The following is a 17878-nucleotide window of genomic DNA, read 5'->3' as shown; positions in this document are numbered from 1 at the left end:
TTTCATCTTCCGTGATAGATTCATATGATTCGTAAAAGAGTAATACGTTACAGATTATTCCCAACTATAGCAAGTAATCCTCAAATTTCCTGAAATTAAATCTTATGATGTTTTTTACACCTGTAATCACGATTTCTTTTTTGCCGATCACAAAAAACGGTGCATAAAATTTGCGAAATGATTTACAGAAATTGATTAAATTAAAACACATAACGCTTAATTCTTATTGATCTAGTATGAAATCTTATATTTATTGATTCAGTTTAGTATCAGGTTGATATTAAAACCTAATCGATTACAAAGCTTATAATAATCATGTTTCCAGTTAAGGAACAACTTCTCTAAACTGTAAACAATCAAAGTAGTAAAGTAGATCGCTTACTAACGATTGTGATAAACAAACTCTATTTCTGATCGGTTTAGCGTTGTCGATCAAGCAAATTTGAGTAATCGATAAAATTTGTTTAAACTTTATAGCAGGTGGTTTGACTTTCGCATTAATTACAACTTGCACCGCACGTCTCATGTATCTTTTGTTTTCCACTTGTGCTAAAAAATTTTCCTAAATTTAAGACTTTTTGCGTCATGGTCTTGATCTTTTTGCATTGGACACACGAAGACATATCACAATTTGTTCAGTTTTTTTTAAGTAATATTTTTGCTTCCTGCCCCCTCTCTCCTGTTAAATAGTAACGATTTATAAACTTTTTATAAAAAAAATTATATAAAAAAATATTAAGTTTGTTCATAAAACATTTTAATAAATTGAACATCTCTTTCATTATTTAACCCCTCCTATTATATGATTTATATCGTTTTTAAAAGAAATATATACATTAAATTATACTGTTTTTATTAACAAAAGATGGGACAAATTTCCACTATGACGCAACCTAACATCTCATATGGAAGCCTTGAGAGCCTTCTTTTTATTGAAAAAATTATATAAATTAAAAAGGAGGCTATTTAACACCTAAGATGCTCGTTTCATAAAAAAAACATTTATAATAATTAGTGCAATAATTGGTGGTAAACTCTAGGTTATTTATATATTTATTATTATTTTTTCTATTGAGGTATTGTAAGTGTAGTCACAAAAAGGAAAGTGCAATTGTATTTACACGAACATTCATAGTCCATGCTGAACTAAGTATTCTACTATAAATTAATAATATATTAATTAATAAATTTTGATGGTCTTAAGTGTATTATTTTATAGAGTTTCTACTGTATTAGGTTTAGTGTTGGATTGAACCGCTATTTATGGTTTTGAACAATGACAAATCAAAGTGGTCTCATAGGGTGGGTTCATTGGACAACTAGTGTTACTTATTTGGTGGTTCGGGTTTGTGAAACTTTTTTTTTACATATTCATTAATTTTATATAAATTTAATCTGATAAAGATGATTAATGACTCTAATACATATACATAACCATATTTTACTAAAAACAGAAAAGTATATATAAATATTAATAAAAGTTAAATTGCAGTTTTCAAGTTCTAAATCAGATCGAAGCGTTAAACATGTAAACCACCAAAACCAACCCAACAAACAAATAAATTGGATTCAAACCAACTAAATCGACTAACTTATTACTGTGTAAACGATAATTGATTATGGCTAGGCCATTTATTCGCACGAAATCGTATCATAGAGTTCAGTGAGACCAAACACTTTACCTTTAATTTAAGTTAACGTTTGCGGAAAAAGTGAGAAAAAAAACCTTAGGAGCATGGAATTGGTTAATGTAATATATTATAAATAAAAAATACTTATATGCCTTATAATTTTTGGATGTCGAAAATTTTATTTTGCTAATTTATTTTATTATAAGTATGTAGATAGAATAAAAAATCTCGGTTGGTTTGGTTTGCCCGGCTAAGTTCAAAAAGTAGACCGTAAACCGGATAGGGAAACCCAATTTTTAAACCATAAACCAAACCATGTTAATCCTAACCTTACCGAATCAAACTCGTAAATTTAGCTTGGTCTACGAGGTTCACACAATTTCAACAGCTTTTTATAGCGTTAACACGTTTTTTAAAGGCAAAATATATTAAGAACACTAACAGAGAAAACTCACAAGAAGCAAGCAATCCGAGCGTACAAGGAAAGGAAAAAAAGTACAAGTAACACACCTATATATTAAGTTCAACTTCAAAATCAAGTTGATAGAGCTTTTTAGTAAAACTACATCCTTTTTTTTGGAACAGCAATTAAAATTACATACTTAAAACCTGTAACTACATAAGCTTTCCAGCCAAGTCAGTAATTTTAAAATGGGTACGGCCCCCCAAATCGAGTTCTTCCGACGGCCTGCTTTTCCTCGCGGAGATTGCTATAATTTGATTTGAAAAAAACTAGACTTGCCAAGTGATTCACGAGTCCACCGGACCAGGGAAGTTGAAGGCAATGGCCCGTGGTTCAGATGGGCATAGTTGGACGCAGCTTTTTTTGTTTGCGATTTGCGGTTTATCTGCATATATCGCATCAGGAGATATCTATCCTTCAATTACAAACTCATTGTTGTTATCCACAGACCATAATACTTCATCTGATACACTCATTAAAAATATAAAAAGGATTTTTAGATGGTTGCACTAATTTTGGATATATAGTTTATGTAACTAATTATAACTGAGTCAATCTGGGTCATGTTTCGTATCTAACATGTCAAACACACTTATTAAAACCTAATTATTTTCGTTTTATTTTGTAGCGTTTCGGGTCTTAGTCATTGTTCTAAAACGTGTTGTTCTGGACATGCAAACCGGTCCATGCCAGATCGTCCCAGGCTCATCCCGTGAGAGGTAAATTAGCCTCACTTAATGACAAGGTGATTAGCGCTTAGGATCAGTTTTGAACCTGATATGTGCCTAACACGTCAATAACCAATTATCCACGTTTAGTTTGATTGATATTTATATTTGCATTCAAGTTGCATGTTTCCCTTTAAGTTAGTGTAGCGGGGTAGTTTCTTATTAGTCCATGTTCTCATCAGTTATTGCATATGCATATGCATATTTATCTCTTCAAGTTTGTAAGCCTATATAAGACCTTCTTGTTATGTTTAATGTTAAGAAGAAAATTGCTAAAAACAATGTCTCGTTCTCTCTATTATTTCTTTGGAGTCTAATCCGCTCAAAGGGTCACTGAAGAAACACCAGTCGAACCCTGACAGATTACAAGTAACCTGAGGGTTAGATAGACGTTTCCCACGAGGGGTTAGTTCCGGCAAGATGGTTCTTCCGATAACCTGCAAAACAGACACCGTGAGCTCGTCACTAAGAAAGGGGGGGTTCCTCCTTGTGACCACCCTCCGGCGTGAGAATCAGTCTATATTACTCTTTGAATATAAAAGTATATTATTAATACTAGAGCAGTTATCAGGTAAATTATACAAGATATTAGATGATGAAATGATATTACCATTTGATGTCTTTTATAGCCGAAGGTGGGTTTCCAAGGAGGTTTAGCCGGCCTACTACTCTGCCAACTGTGGCCTATGCACGTGCTCTGCTGGTAATTGGTGGATAGGTTGCGGCTGACAGTGACCAGGCGTGCTGTTCACTTTTCCTTTTCCACAAACTACAGGCTAGGCACGTGATATGGCAGGAGTTGGTGAGCAGGCAGCGGCTATTGGTCACAGTGCTGTGGCGTGTTGTCTGCCATGCTGCTGTCAGTGAGCTGTCGTATCGTTGGTCAGATCTTTTGTCCATACCTCGTCAGGTATCACACAAAAGATCCTCCATTATTATACGGACTGGCTCATTTAGGCGGGAGTTTTCCCCCTCCCGCCTTTATGCGGGAATGTTCCCGGCTTTGCTCATTCCTTCTTCAGGTGACTACTGAATTATTATTGAGTCTGAGCCTTATGCGTGTAGCCATGCTGCGCGGGTGGCCAGTCCCTAATGGCGGGTATCCACTCCTGCGGGAACAGGCGGATACTTGGAAACCATAGGGAGGCATTTCCTGCGGGACCAGCTTGCGTACCGCATGTGAGGTCGTCACAACTCTGAGCGTGGTGGGTCCTGCGGGTTTGGTAGGTCGCGGCGCAGACGTCCCTATGGTGAAGTCTGCGGGTTCAACTGCGCAGACGTCCGTTTAAGGAGTCTTGCGTGTTCAACTGCGCAGACGTCTCCTTTTAAGGAAGTCTTGCGGGTCCTAACCACCTCTGCTGGGACCTACCTCTTCAAGTCCCCCCAGTCCAATGTTCTGCTCATGAATGTTTAATAAAGTGAGGTGAACTTTTGGACTTAAGCAAGGGGTTTTTGAAAAGGGTTTAGTTTTATGGGTTTTCCGCGGGAAGTCTTACCCACGGGTTTCCCAATGTCACGCAGAATTTCCCAATGTTCTGCTTGATCTCTGGGGTGATGCGGATAGGTCTATAATCTCCCCGCAAGTCAGGAGCGTTTAGAACCTTTTGTGTAGATTCTCCATGAGGTTTTGGTGGTTTTGAACATAGTGATCAATCATGTTATAACCACCAATTCCATCCTGAAGTTTCAAACAATCTAGTTCTTGACGTTCCCGCTATGCGGGGATGTTAATCCCGTTTCTGCAAGCATGGCCCAGAAGATCCTTCTTGGTTTCAATTCCCATGGAGTGCTCGGTATGCGAAGGGTTTTGCCTTGACGCTGTACCCGCACTTCGTCTTATTAGTTACTTTACTCCCAAGGTATCCCTGGCGTTAAATCCCTGCAGGGCTAGGTGCGTGAAGGGTTTTGCCTTAACACTGTACCCGCACCTGACTTATGGTTGCCGAGGTGTTCCTGGCGTTTAATCCCCTGCGAGCGCTAGGTATGTGAAGGGTTTTGCCTTAACACTGTACCCGCGCCCGACTTACAATTAGGTGCCGAGGTATGACTTTTTACGGGTGTTAGGTATGTGGAGGGTTTTGCCTTAACACTGTACCTGTGCCCGTTTTGTAGTTGGGTGGAATGCCAAGATTTTCTAGGCTTCACTTCCCTGCGGGTGCTAGGTATGTGAAGGGTTTTGCCTTAACACTGTACCCGCACCCGGCTTTATAGTCGGGTTTTTTCCGGTTTCCGTTCCCTGCGGGTGCTAGGTATGTGAAGGGTTTTGCCTTAACACTGTACCCGCACCCGGCTTTATAATTGGGTTTTCCGGTTTCCGTGCCCTGCGGGTGCTAGGTATGTGAAGGGTTTTGCCTTAACACTGTACCCGCACCCGACTTCATAATTGGGTTTTTCCGGTTTCCGTTCCCTGCGAGTGCTAGGTATGTGAAGGGTTTTGCCTTAACACTGTACCCGCACCCGGCTTCATAATTGGGTTTTTCCGGTTTCCGTGCCCTGCGGGTGCTAGGTATGTGAAGGGTTTTGCCTTAACACTGTACCCGCACCCGACTTCATAATTGGGTATTCTTGGCCTCTGTTCCCCGCGGGTGCTAGGTATGTGAAGGGTTTTGCCTTAACACTGTAGCTGCAGCCGTCTTACGGTCAACTGGATAGCCAGGGTAAGGGGTTTTTCCCGCTTATTTTTGAAATCTTTTTGAATCTTTGAAATTTGAAAAGTTGGTGAAAGGATAAGAACAGTCGTCGTGCGACGGTTTCTTCTGACTGTGTCAGGACGTGCTGGAAGTTATGGCGACGTGACATTATATGGTCATTCCAGACGCTTTTTACGGCGCGTGGGCGCGATTTTTCGGGCCCGTGGCCGTAGAATTAATGGCACTCGTCCTTTCAACAGCTGTTGCCAGCTTGCCTGGTGCTACATGTCATGGTTTCATTGCACCTTCAATTTCTCTCTCCTCCGCATTAAATTCATCGCATTAATTGCGATCACTATATAAAGGGGGAGAGGGTCCTTTGTAATTCACATCTTCACTTCTTCTCTTCATCTCTAAGGCGATTTCTGGTGAATACTCTCTTATTTAGTTGAGCATTCCTCCGAAATCGTTTCTTCTTCCTCTGCAATATGTCTTCTCATGATGCTGAAGCTGTAGCCGACGATAGGAGTACTGCTGGCGAGTGCCAGTGTGCTCTACCTATCGATCTGTACCAGTATGTTGTCAGGAAATTCATGCTTGAGTCTCTTGAGCCTGAGTTTCCTGAACCTCAGCAGACTGTGTACGATGCCCCCAGTGGCAAGATCGGGGTATATGCTGCATTCTTTGTTTATGGGAACCTTAGGTTCCCATTGACAAAGTTTGTGTACCGTGTCCTGGAGAGGCACGGTGTGCACCTGACCGAGGTGCATCCGATGGCGATTGCCAAGATTCGGCACTTCGAGTGGGTGTGCCGAATTCTGGGCATTGAGCCCTATGTGGACCGCTTGATGACCTTCTATACTTGGAGGTGCATCCAGGGGTGGTACACCCTGACAACCCGTATCAAGGGTTTGAAGATTTGCGCGACCGAGCGCAGTCTCCGATCGTGGAAGCGGGAGTTCTTCTACATTTCTGCCCGCGCCATCCCCATTGCCATGAAGTTCAAGAAGGGGCAAGCGCTTCCGAGCCTTCACGCTTCCAACTACCAGGAGGCGGAATGGTTCGCGAAGATATCTCGGGTCCAATCTCCGGTTTACCGGTTTGCGGAGTCCGGTTTGCGGAGTCCGGGATGTTTCCCTTTAAGTTAGTGTAGCGGGGTAGTTTCTTATTAGTCCATGTTCTCATCAGTTATTGCATATGCATATTTATCTCTTCAAGTTTGTAAGCCTATATAAGACCTTCTTGTTATGTTTAATGTTAAGAAGAAAATTGCTAAAAACAATGTCTCGTTCTCTCTATTATTTCTTTGGAGTCTAATCCGCTCAAAGGGTCACTATCTTGGGAGATTAGCCATCTCGAATCGGCTTCTATCAGAACCCATGACCTCTAGGTTATTGTTTCAAGTCTTACGCCTCCTTAATCAAGCTACACGGCGGGGACTTCGGGTCTTAGTCATGTGCCACTTTCTTCTTAAACCGACGTAAGATCAGAATTCCACCCAACAACAAAGTACCTCACAGGAGGTGAATTGGAATTAGTTAATCGAACACGAACTAAACTCGGAGAATATTTTGGCACAACTCACTAATTTTATTAATCATTAAAATAAATTAACCCTTACATGAATTCTTCATTTCTTTGGGGTTATATAGAGGCTCGATTACAATTAGGGTAAAACACAAACTCCTATTTATAAAATAAATAAAATAGTTAATGATCTCTAATTGCAATAGCTAATTAATTAATTAATAAGATCGATACATTAGCTCGAACCGGCCACACCTTCCCGACCCATAGCTCGGGTTCGGGATTTAACTCCAACAGTACCATCTAGAGTTTGGGCTATCATCAGCTTGCAATCACTCAAATATATATACACAAATAACCTTACACATACACATAAACATGCCCATATATTTAGTTCTTATTATAAATTGTGACAAGATCATGAAGAAGATCAATGATCACAACCTCTTTAGTACAATAACATACTTAAAAGTTAAAGTGATAAATCAAAGACTGAAACAATGCCCAAATCAAGAAAAAAAAACCCGAAAAGGGTTTTAAACTTCTAATTACTGATAACAATACCTAGATAAGTTATTATACTATTCATCATTACACACTTCACCAAAACAATAAAACTACTCAAGCCTTCCATCCACCATGCCTGCGACAAGTGGGAGATCGTCATCTGGACCAGGACCCAGACCCTGACCCGGACCAGTATCAGCCAAAGGCGGCAAACCATCGGCTGAAGCGTCAGCCTCCGGGATATCTTTCATCACTAAGATTTCCAGTAAGTTTTGTGTTCTGAAGGTGACTTGAGTTGTCCTAGAGTCCACCGGACAAGGTAAGAAGAAGGAAATGCCCCATGGTTCAGTTGGGCATAACTGAATCCGATTTCTTCGGCTACCAATTAACCGATTATCAGCATATATTGAAGCAGGAGTTACCTGTCCTTCAATTGTGACTTCACCGTCGCAACTTACTGTCCACTCGACTTCATCTGAGGCAATCATATAATTTTTTTTTTATTAAGATGGTTGCATTTTTTAATATAAAGTTTTTGTTCGTAGAATCATCATATGCAAAACTTTGATCCATTACTTATAACTTATGAGTGGTCGATTATGTTATATTTCTAACGTGTCAAACTGGAAAATATCTAACACTTAGAAAGTCACATTTGTGTTTTTAATTCGATAACTAAATATGTGAATTGTGTAAGCATAGGGTATTCAAAAAATTGTGCTAAAACCATAAAAACATCTAAACGGCGACAAAGATCACCTGCGTATCCAATTTACAATTTACTTCCGTTCATCACGATTAATGTAGTAAAAACTTTCTGTTGGAAACTTAGAAAGCTACACAAATGACAAAGATGCCCTTGTAAAGGACACAAATACTTTCGACGATCCATCTAAATGATTCTTAGGAGTAGATTATGAGGCGTTTTGTCATTTTAGTGTTTTCTTGACAAGTCTTTTATCGAAATTCGATAAACGAAACCAAACTGATAATTGTTTAAACTCTAAATTTGTTTTAATATTTTGGTGGCTTCTTGACTGCACAAAATCTCCAGAGCCATTTTCTTAACATGACTTATTAATTTACTTGGGTGACCTACACAAACATTATTCGTTTCTAATCCATAAAACGACTGAGTATTTTTCTAGAAAATGTTATTATCAAAATACTTGGATTAACCAGTGTTTCGGGTTAATCATAATAGTGATCATGATGCTTAAAAACCTTTACTTTATCATAGTTATACAAGAAAATGAGACTTACGTTCATAAAACCGAACTTGAGACAACTCGACTAGAACCCTGTAGTGGTGGTTATTTGCCTCTAGCTCAGCTACATTTGCAAGAGGGCCTGGTGCATTTTCTTCAGCTCCAAACAATGTCACATATTCAGGTTTTGGTAATGAAACAAAATTGTCCGGTAAAACTTCGAATCCCATTCCCGATTCTCGCGATCTCAGCAGCCATTGCTATAAAAATATAAAAACGTAAACTTGTTATATGGTTATGTTAGCAGATACTAATAGGATATATAGTAACAAAGATCTAATTAATAAAACTGTATAACAGATCCTGCTGTTACATTCACATGATTATTACATACCCGAACACTAAAGGGCATACGTCACGCAGATGCGTAGTATTTAGCTTTTTTCTATAAAAATTAAAGCTTGAAAGTTCGTAAATTTCACGGTGTGTTATCTTGACACGCACGCTCCTGTTACAAGTGTCTTCTGAAATAAGGTAATATGAGATTCGCGAATGCATAGTGTCTAGCTATTTTTATAAAAATGCTTGAATTTTTATAAATTTAACAGTGTGATTATCTTGAGCACACACGTATGTTTACAACATAATTAAACAGCAAATGAGTCAAATGTTATATAACTTTCTTGAAAGAAGCTACCATAACAAGATCAAGATCAACTGCTTCTGGCATATACCATATATATGAGAGTTGATCCTAAAAGGATCACACATAAGTGTATATGCATATACGTATACGGAACGGATTTATATGTGATCTTTCTATGAGCAGCACAAATTGGTAATAATATCACTTATATCTTCCTAACGTTAGCTCTTTTAATTAATTCATAATTAAATATAATATATTGCTTAGAAGAGTTAGTCCTACGGATAAACACCAGATCTGGTTAGTAAAACCGCAATTCATTACAGATTTTTTTCAATTGTAGCGACAAATCCTCGAATTTTACCAAATAACATAGAACAATGTTGTTTTTTACATCTATAATAAGATAAATTACAAAGTATTACTGATTTTTCTATAAATATATTTTTAACTTTTTAAGACCCATTTATATTACTGTTGCAACTTGCAAGCCCCAGAGTTCTCTTAGGGATGGCCTGGTTTTTCTATGCATATATATAATTTGCACAAAACTCGTAATCTGATTTCCAGAAAGTAATAGATTTCACATGAAATTAAGTTGATATTAAGAACTGAATCCTATAATTGATTAAGTAAAGCAGATAATTTACCGATGATTGTGACGAGCAGACTTCGTTATTGATCTAGTTAGCGTTGCTGATGGAGCAAGTGATTTGTGTAAGCAATGAGACTGGTTTGAAGTTATTTATAGCAGGTGAGCAGCATTGTATGAGTTCCATATTGCAGCATTCACAGCATGCACGCAATACTGTTGTAATTAATATGATATAATGTAATGTAATGCAATGTAATCTAAACTAACATAACATAACATAACATATCACCACATATTATATAATTAAATAATTTAAAATATAGTTTCATAACAAAATTTATTATAGGTATATACAAAATTAAATTATACATATTCCGGTTATGTAGGTCCCGTGACCGGATCAAACAACAAACAAACTATTACTAGTTGTCTTGGATCAAACTCTCAACTAGTTGGCGGAAACAACAAGCTAGGACCGAGATCTCGGATCTTGTTGTGATGTTTATTGCGGCCGAGAACAAGAAGGGAGAGAAAGAGAGAGTTTGTAAGTTAATATGGCAAAAGGTTGAGTGATGTATGAGAGACTCACACATTATATAGTGTGAGTCTTCATACACACATTCTATTCAAATCGGCCCATTGGGCTCATAGTATATGGGCTCAAAGACCCAACATTACATACCAAGTGTTTAACAAACAACATAAACAAAACGAATTACAAATACAAAAGACTAATACATGGAATGGGCCTAATTACAACACACTTAGATAAAACTGGTTAAACATGTTGAGTTCGGGATACACAATTTTTAAGTCTATATAGTTATGGTTGATGTTTTTAACACAAATAAATATTTCGATCATGTTCGAGATTAACGATCTAACCTTAATTCCAAACCGATACGCATATCAACCTTCCCTTGGATTTGGTAGAGTTGGAATGCTGATCTACACTATGATGACTACTTTTTATTGTTGTATTTTTATGTTAATTATGTAATGTTTAAATATTATGTTAATGCTAATAATTTATTTATGTTTTTACAAGATAAATAATTAAAAGTATTTATTATTTAAATTATTAATTTAGATAAGAAATGACTTGTTTAAAATTAATATAATTAACTTCGACATTCAATGACCATAACATGTGGATTTAGAGCATTCACATTATATCCCTCGTTTTTTTGAGAGGGTGTTTTATAATATAGGGAGTAGTTTAAGGTGTTGTTAGTGAAACATAAAGAAAATGCAATGATATTTCTGTATATCTGAAAAATCATTGTTCCAACTTATTAATTTCTTTTAAAGCGGTTGTGAACGAGGGGAGAGGAGAAATGTATTGCTAAATGATATAAAAAGTATAATTTAATTAAAAATGCGGGAGAAAATATAATGATTTTTAATTTAATTACATTCACCGAGGTTCATTTCAGAACACCTAAATAATTTAAAAACTTTAAAACCTTTAACTAATTTTAATTTTTTTCTATATATTAATATTACTTAAAAGTAATGCACTTACTTTTTATATGTAAATTTATTATTACAATTATGAATATTTGTTTGTATACATATGTAAACTAAAGAGTAATATATGTAATCACATATTTATAAATAATAAATGATCAAATTACTCCCAATAATATTATATATAAAAAATAAGTAAAATATATAGTTATTAAGAGTTAAATTTTTAGATCCACCCGCAAAATATAACATATTTTGTTTCCATAATGTATGATTTCACCACAGCAAAGGGCGGCCGAAACCACTATTTTATACGTAAGATTTCATATAAACGGAATATGTATAATTTAATTTTGTATTATACCTATAATAAATTTTATTATGAAACTGTATTTATAATTATTTAATTATATAATATGTGGTGATATGTTATGTTATGTTAGTTTAGATTACATTGCATTGCATTGCATTATATCATATTACGATGTGGTGAATGCTGCAATGTGGAACTCAGGATATGCTGCCGGCCACCTGCTATAAATAACTTCAAACCAGTCTCATTGCTTACACAAATCACTTGCTCCATCAACAACGCTAAATAGATCGGTAACGAAGTCTGCTCGTCACAATCATCGGTAACTTTCTGCTTTACTTAATCGATTATAGGATTCAATCCTTAATATCAGCTTAATTTCATGTGAAATCTATTACTTTCTGGAAATCAGATTGCGAGTTTTGTGCAAATTATATGTATAGAAAAACAAGGCCGTCCCTGAGAACTCGGGGGCTTGCAACAGTTATATAAATGGGCCTTAAAAAAGTTAAAAATATGTTTATAGAAAAATCAGTAATACTTTGTAATTTATCTGATTATAGATGTAAAAAACAACATTATTCGATGTTATTTGTATGTAAGATTTTATATGTATGGTTTCACCAGGGCGGCCGAAACCACTATTTTATATGTAAGATTTCATATAAACGTAATATGTATAATTTAATTTTGTATTATACCTATAATAAATTTTATTATGAAACTATATTTATAATTATTTAATTATATAATATGTGGTGATATGTTATGTTATGTTAGTTTAGATTACATTACATTATATCATATTACGATGTGGTGAATGCTGCAATGACGTGGAACTCCGGATATGCTGCCCATCTGCTATAAATAACTTCAAACCAGTCTCATTGCTTACACAAATCACTTGCTCCATGATGTTACTTTGTAACTTCATGGGAATAATTTGTAATGAATTGCGGTTTTACTAACCAGATCTAGCGTTTATGCAATATATTAAATTTAATTATGAATTAATTAAAAGAGCTAATGTTAGGAAGATATAAGTGATATTATTACTAATTTGTGAACAAGAGACTGATCAATGTGTGCTCCTCATAGATCACATATAAATCCGTTCCGTATAACTATATGCATATATACACTTATGTGTGATCCTTTTAGGATCAACTCTCATATATATGTTATATGCCAGAAGAAGTAGATCTTGATCTTGTTATGGCAGCTTCTTGAATGAAAGTTATATAACAGTTGACTCATTTTCTGTTTAATTATGTTGTAAACATACGTGTGTAAGGATAATCACACTGTTAAATTTATAAAACTCAAGCATTTTATAAAAATAGCTAGAAATTATGCATTCACGAGACGTATGCCCTTTAGCGATTGGCTATATGTAATATAATATTATGTAAATATACGCTTGTGACGATATCATATTATACCTTATCTCAGAAGAATTCACTTGTAACAGGAGCGTGTGTGTCAAGATAATCACACCGTGAAATTTACGAACTTGCAAGCTTTAATTTTTAAGAAAAATGCTAAATACTACGCATCTGCGTGACGTATGCCCTTTAGTGTTCGGGTATGTAATAATTATATAAAGTATAATGTGAATAATCATGTGAATGTAACAGCAGGATCTGTGATACAATTTTATTAATTACTCCTTTGTTACTATATATCCTATTAGTATCTGCTAACATAACCATATAACAAGTTTACTTTTTTATATTTTTTTATAGCAATGACTGCTGAGATCTCGCGCGAATCGAGAGTGGGATTCGAAGTTTTACCAGAGAATTTTGTTTCATTACCAAAACCTGCAGACGTGACATTGTTTGGAGCTGCAGAAAATGCACCTGGCCCTCTTGCAAATGTAGCTGAGCTAGAGGCAAATTACCGCCACTACAGGTTTCTAGTCGAGTTGCCTCAAGTCCGGTTTTATGAACGTAAGTCTCGTTTTCTTGTATAAATATGATAAAGTAAAGGTTTTTAAGCATCATGATCACTATTATGATTAACCCGAAACACTGGTTAATCCAAGTATTTTGATAATAACATTTTCTAATAAATTACTCAGTCGTTTTATGGATTAGAAACGAATAAAGTTCGTGTAGGTCACCCAAGTATTTAATAAGTCATGTTAAGAAAATGGCTCTGGAGATTTTGTGCAGTCAAGAAGCCACCAAAATATTAAAACAAATTTAGAGGTTACACAAGTATCAGTTTGGTTTCGTTTATCGAATTTCGATAAAAGACTTGTCAAGAAAACACTAAAATGACATAACGCCTCATAATCTACTCAAAAGAATCATTTAGATGGATTGTCGAAAGCATTTGTGTGCATTATGAGGTCATCTTTGTCATTTGTGTAGTTTTCTAATTTTCCAACAGAAAGTTTTTACTATATTAATCGTGATGAACGGAAGTAAATTGTAAATTGGATACACGGGTGATCTTTATAGCCGTTTAGATGTTTTGTTGGCTTACACAATTCACGTAATTTGTTATCTAATTAAAAAGCACTAATGTGATTTTCTAATTGTTAGATATTTTCGAGTTTGCCACGCTAGAAATATAACATAACACTAATCGACCACTCATAAGTTATAAGTAAAGGATCAAAGTTTTGCATATGATGATTCTACGAACAAAAACTTTATATTAAAAAATGCAACCATCTTAATAAACAAAAATTATATGATTTCATCAGATGAAGTCGAGTGGACAGTAAGTTACGACGGTGAAGTCACAATTGAAGGACAGGTAACTCCTGCTTCAATATTTGCTGATAATCGATTAATTGGAAGCTGAAGAAATCGGATTGTGAATGACAACAATGAGTTTGCATATGGGGAGGCAGACATCTCGGGCCGCACTATTTGCAGATAAGCCGATAATTGGAAACAAAGAAGGCCGTGTCCAGCTATGCCCGACTGAACCATGGGTCATTAGCTTCAAGTTCCCTGGTCCGGTGGACTCAAAGACCGCTTGGCAGGTCTTAGTTCCTTCAACAAAAAATTATGGGAATGTCAGTGAGAAAAACAAAGTCGTTGGAGAAAAAAGATGAGAGCAGTGGTAATCAGTTTGAAATTTCGGACTTTGATGCATGGCTTATATAGGTACATGACCTTGATTTAAGTTATCGGTTAGAACACTTTTCGGTTTTAATTTGCATCGAACATCATGTTAGTCGTCTTTGAATTTTGAGGAAATAAGTTGAACTTAATAAGTATGTACTTGTCATATCATCTTGGAAAAAATTTTAGTTTGACAATGGTTGCTTCATTTAAATTCATTAGAATTTTAATTTTTTGGATTTGTCACATACAACATTATCAAACAAAATTGGGTACAATTTTTAGTTAAATTTGAATTCAACTGGGCACAAAATTTGGGCACAATTAAATTCAAGTTTAACTAAAAATTGCGCCCAATCTAGTTTGATAATGTTGTATGTGACAAATCCAGAAAATTAAAATTCTAATGAATTTAAATGAAGCAACCATTGTCAAAATAAAAAATTTTCCAAGATGACATGACAAGTACATACTTATTAAGTTCAACTTATTACCTAAAAATTCAAAGACGACTAACATGATGTTCGACTCAAATTAAACCGAAAAGGGTTCTAACCAATAACTTATATATCAAGATCATGAAACTATATAAGCCATGCATCAAAGTCCCAAATTTTAAACTGATTACCACGGCTCTCATCTTTTTCCCCCGACGACTTTGTTTTTCTCACTGACATTCCCACAATTTTTGTTGAAGGAACTAAGACCTGCCAAGTGGTCTTCGAGTCCACCGGACCAGGGAACTTGAAGCTAATGGCCCATGGTTCAGTCGGGCATAGCTGGACACTGCCTTCTTTGTTTCCAATTATCGGTTTATCTGCAAATAGTGCGGCCCGAGATATCTGCCCCCCATATACAAACTCATTGTTGTCATTCACAATCCGAAATCTTCGGCTACCAATTAATCGATTATCAGCAAATATCGAAGCAGGAGTTACCTGTCCTTCAATTGTGACTTCACCGTTGTAACTTACTGTCCACTCGACTTCATTTGATGCAATCATATAAATTTTTTTTATTAAGATGGTTCCCTTTTTTAATATAAAGTTTTTTTTCGTAGAATCATCATATGCAAAACTTTGATCCATTACTTATAACGTATAATTGGTCGATTTGTGTTATGTTATATTTCTAACGTGTCAAACTCGAAAATATCTAACACTTAGAAAATCAAATTAGTGTTTTTAATTAGATAAATAATTATGTTAATTGTGTAAGCCAACAAAAGATCAACACGGCTATAAAGATCACCTGCGTATCCAGTTTAAAATTTACTTCCGTTCATCACGATTAATGTAGTAAAAACTTTCTGTTGGAAAATTAGACAACTACACAAATGACAAAGATGGCCTTATAATGCACACAAATGCTTTCAACGATCCATCTAAATGATTCTTTTGAGTAGATTATGAGGCGTTATGTCATTATAGTGTTTTCTTGACAAGTCTTATCGAAATTCGATAAACGAAACCAAACTGATACAATTGTAACTTGTGTAACCTCTAAATTTGTTTTAATATTTTGGAGGCTTCTTGATTGCACAAAATCTCCAGAGCCATTTTCTTAACATGACTTATTAAATACTTGGATGACCTACACGAACTTTATTCGTTTCTAATCCATAAAACGAGTGAGTAATTTATTAGAAAATGTTATTATCAAAATACTTTGATTAACCAGTTTTTCGGGTTAATCATAATAGTGATCATGATGCTTAAAAACCTTTTCTTTATCATATTTATACAAGAAAATGAGACTTACGTTCATAAAACCGAACTTGAGGCAACTCGACTAGAAGCCTGTAGTGGCGGTTATTTGCCTCTAGCTCAGCTACATTTGCAAGAGGGCGAGGTGCATTTTCTGCAGCTCCAAACAATGTCATATCTTCAGGTTTTGGTAATGAAACAAAATTCTCTGGTAAAACTTCGAATCCCACTCTCGATTCGCGCGAGATCTCAGCAGTCATTGCTATAAAAAAATATAAAAAAGTAAACTTGTTATATGGTTATGTTAGCAGATACTAATAGGATATATAGTAACAAAGGAGTAATTAATAAAATTGTATCACAGATCCTGCTGTTACATTCACATGATTATTCACATTATAATTTATATAATTATTACATGCCCGAACACTAAAGGGTATACGTCACGCAGATGCGTAGTATTTAGCTTTTTTCTATAAATATTAAAGCTTGCAAGTTCGTAAATTTCACGGTGTGATTATCTTGACACACACGCTCCTGTTACAAGTGAATTCTTCTGAGATAAGGTATAATATGAGATTGTCACACGCGTATACTTACACACGTATGTTTACAACATAATTAAACAGAAAATGAGTCAACTGTTATATAACTTTCATGCAAGAAGCTACCATAACAAGATCAAGATCAACTGCTTCTGGCATATAACATATATATGAGAGTTGATCCTAAAAGGATCACACATAAGTGTATATGCATATACGTATACAGAACGAATTTATATGTGATCTATGAGGAGCACACATTGATCAGTCTCTTGTTCACAAATTGGTAATAATATCACTTATATCTTCCTAACATTAGCTCTTTTAATTAATTCATGATTAAATTTAATATATTGCATAGATTTAATATATTTCATAAACGCCAGATCTGGTTAGTAAAACCGCAATTCATTACAAATTATTTCCAATTGTAGCGACAAATCCTCGATTTTCCCCAAATAACATCGAATAATGTTGTTTTTTACATCTATAATCAGATAAATTACAAAGTATTACTGATTTTTCTATAAACATATTTTTAACTTTTTTAAGGCCCATTTATATAACTGTTGCAAGCCCCCGAGTTCTCAGGGACGGCCTTGTTTTTCTATACATATAATTTGCACAAAACTCGCAATCTGATTTCCAGAAAGTAATAGATTTCACATGAAATTAAGCTGATATTAAGGATTGAATCCTATAATCGATTAAGTAAAGCAGAAAGTTACCGATGATTGTGACGAGCAGACTTCGTTACCGATCTATTTAGCGTTGTTGATGGAGCAAGTGATTTGTGTAAGCAATGAGACTGGTTTGAAGTTATTTA

General features: G+C 35.4%; 1 protein-coding gene across 1 annotated transcript; it reads right to left on the bottom strand.

Annotated features, from left to right (window-relative positions):
- Positions 1-7596: 7596 nt before the first annotated feature.
- LOC143578390 (increased DNA methylation 3-like) lies at positions 7597-8924 on the bottom strand. The gene is made up of 2 exons (XM_077061985.1): positions 8750-8924; positions 7597-7961 (listed from the first exon to the last, which is right to left on the bottom strand). The coding sequence occupies exons 1-2, from the start codon at positions 8922-8924 to the stop codon at positions 7597-7599; spliced, it is 540 nt and encodes a 179-aa protein (XP_076918100.1).
- Positions 8925-17878: the final 8954 nt, after the last annotated feature.

The sequence above is a fragment of the Bidens hawaiensis genome, unplaced genomic scaffold (assembly GCF_021521415.1).
Source record: "Bidens hawaiensis isolate Kalapana, Puna unplaced genomic scaffold, B.hawaiensis_p1.1 tig00029268_1, whole genome shotgun sequence".
NCBI lineage: Eukaryota > Viridiplantae > Streptophyta > Magnoliopsida > Asterales > Asteraceae > Bidens > Bidens hawaiensis.
This window is presented reverse-complemented; position numbering and strand designations above follow the sequence as displayed.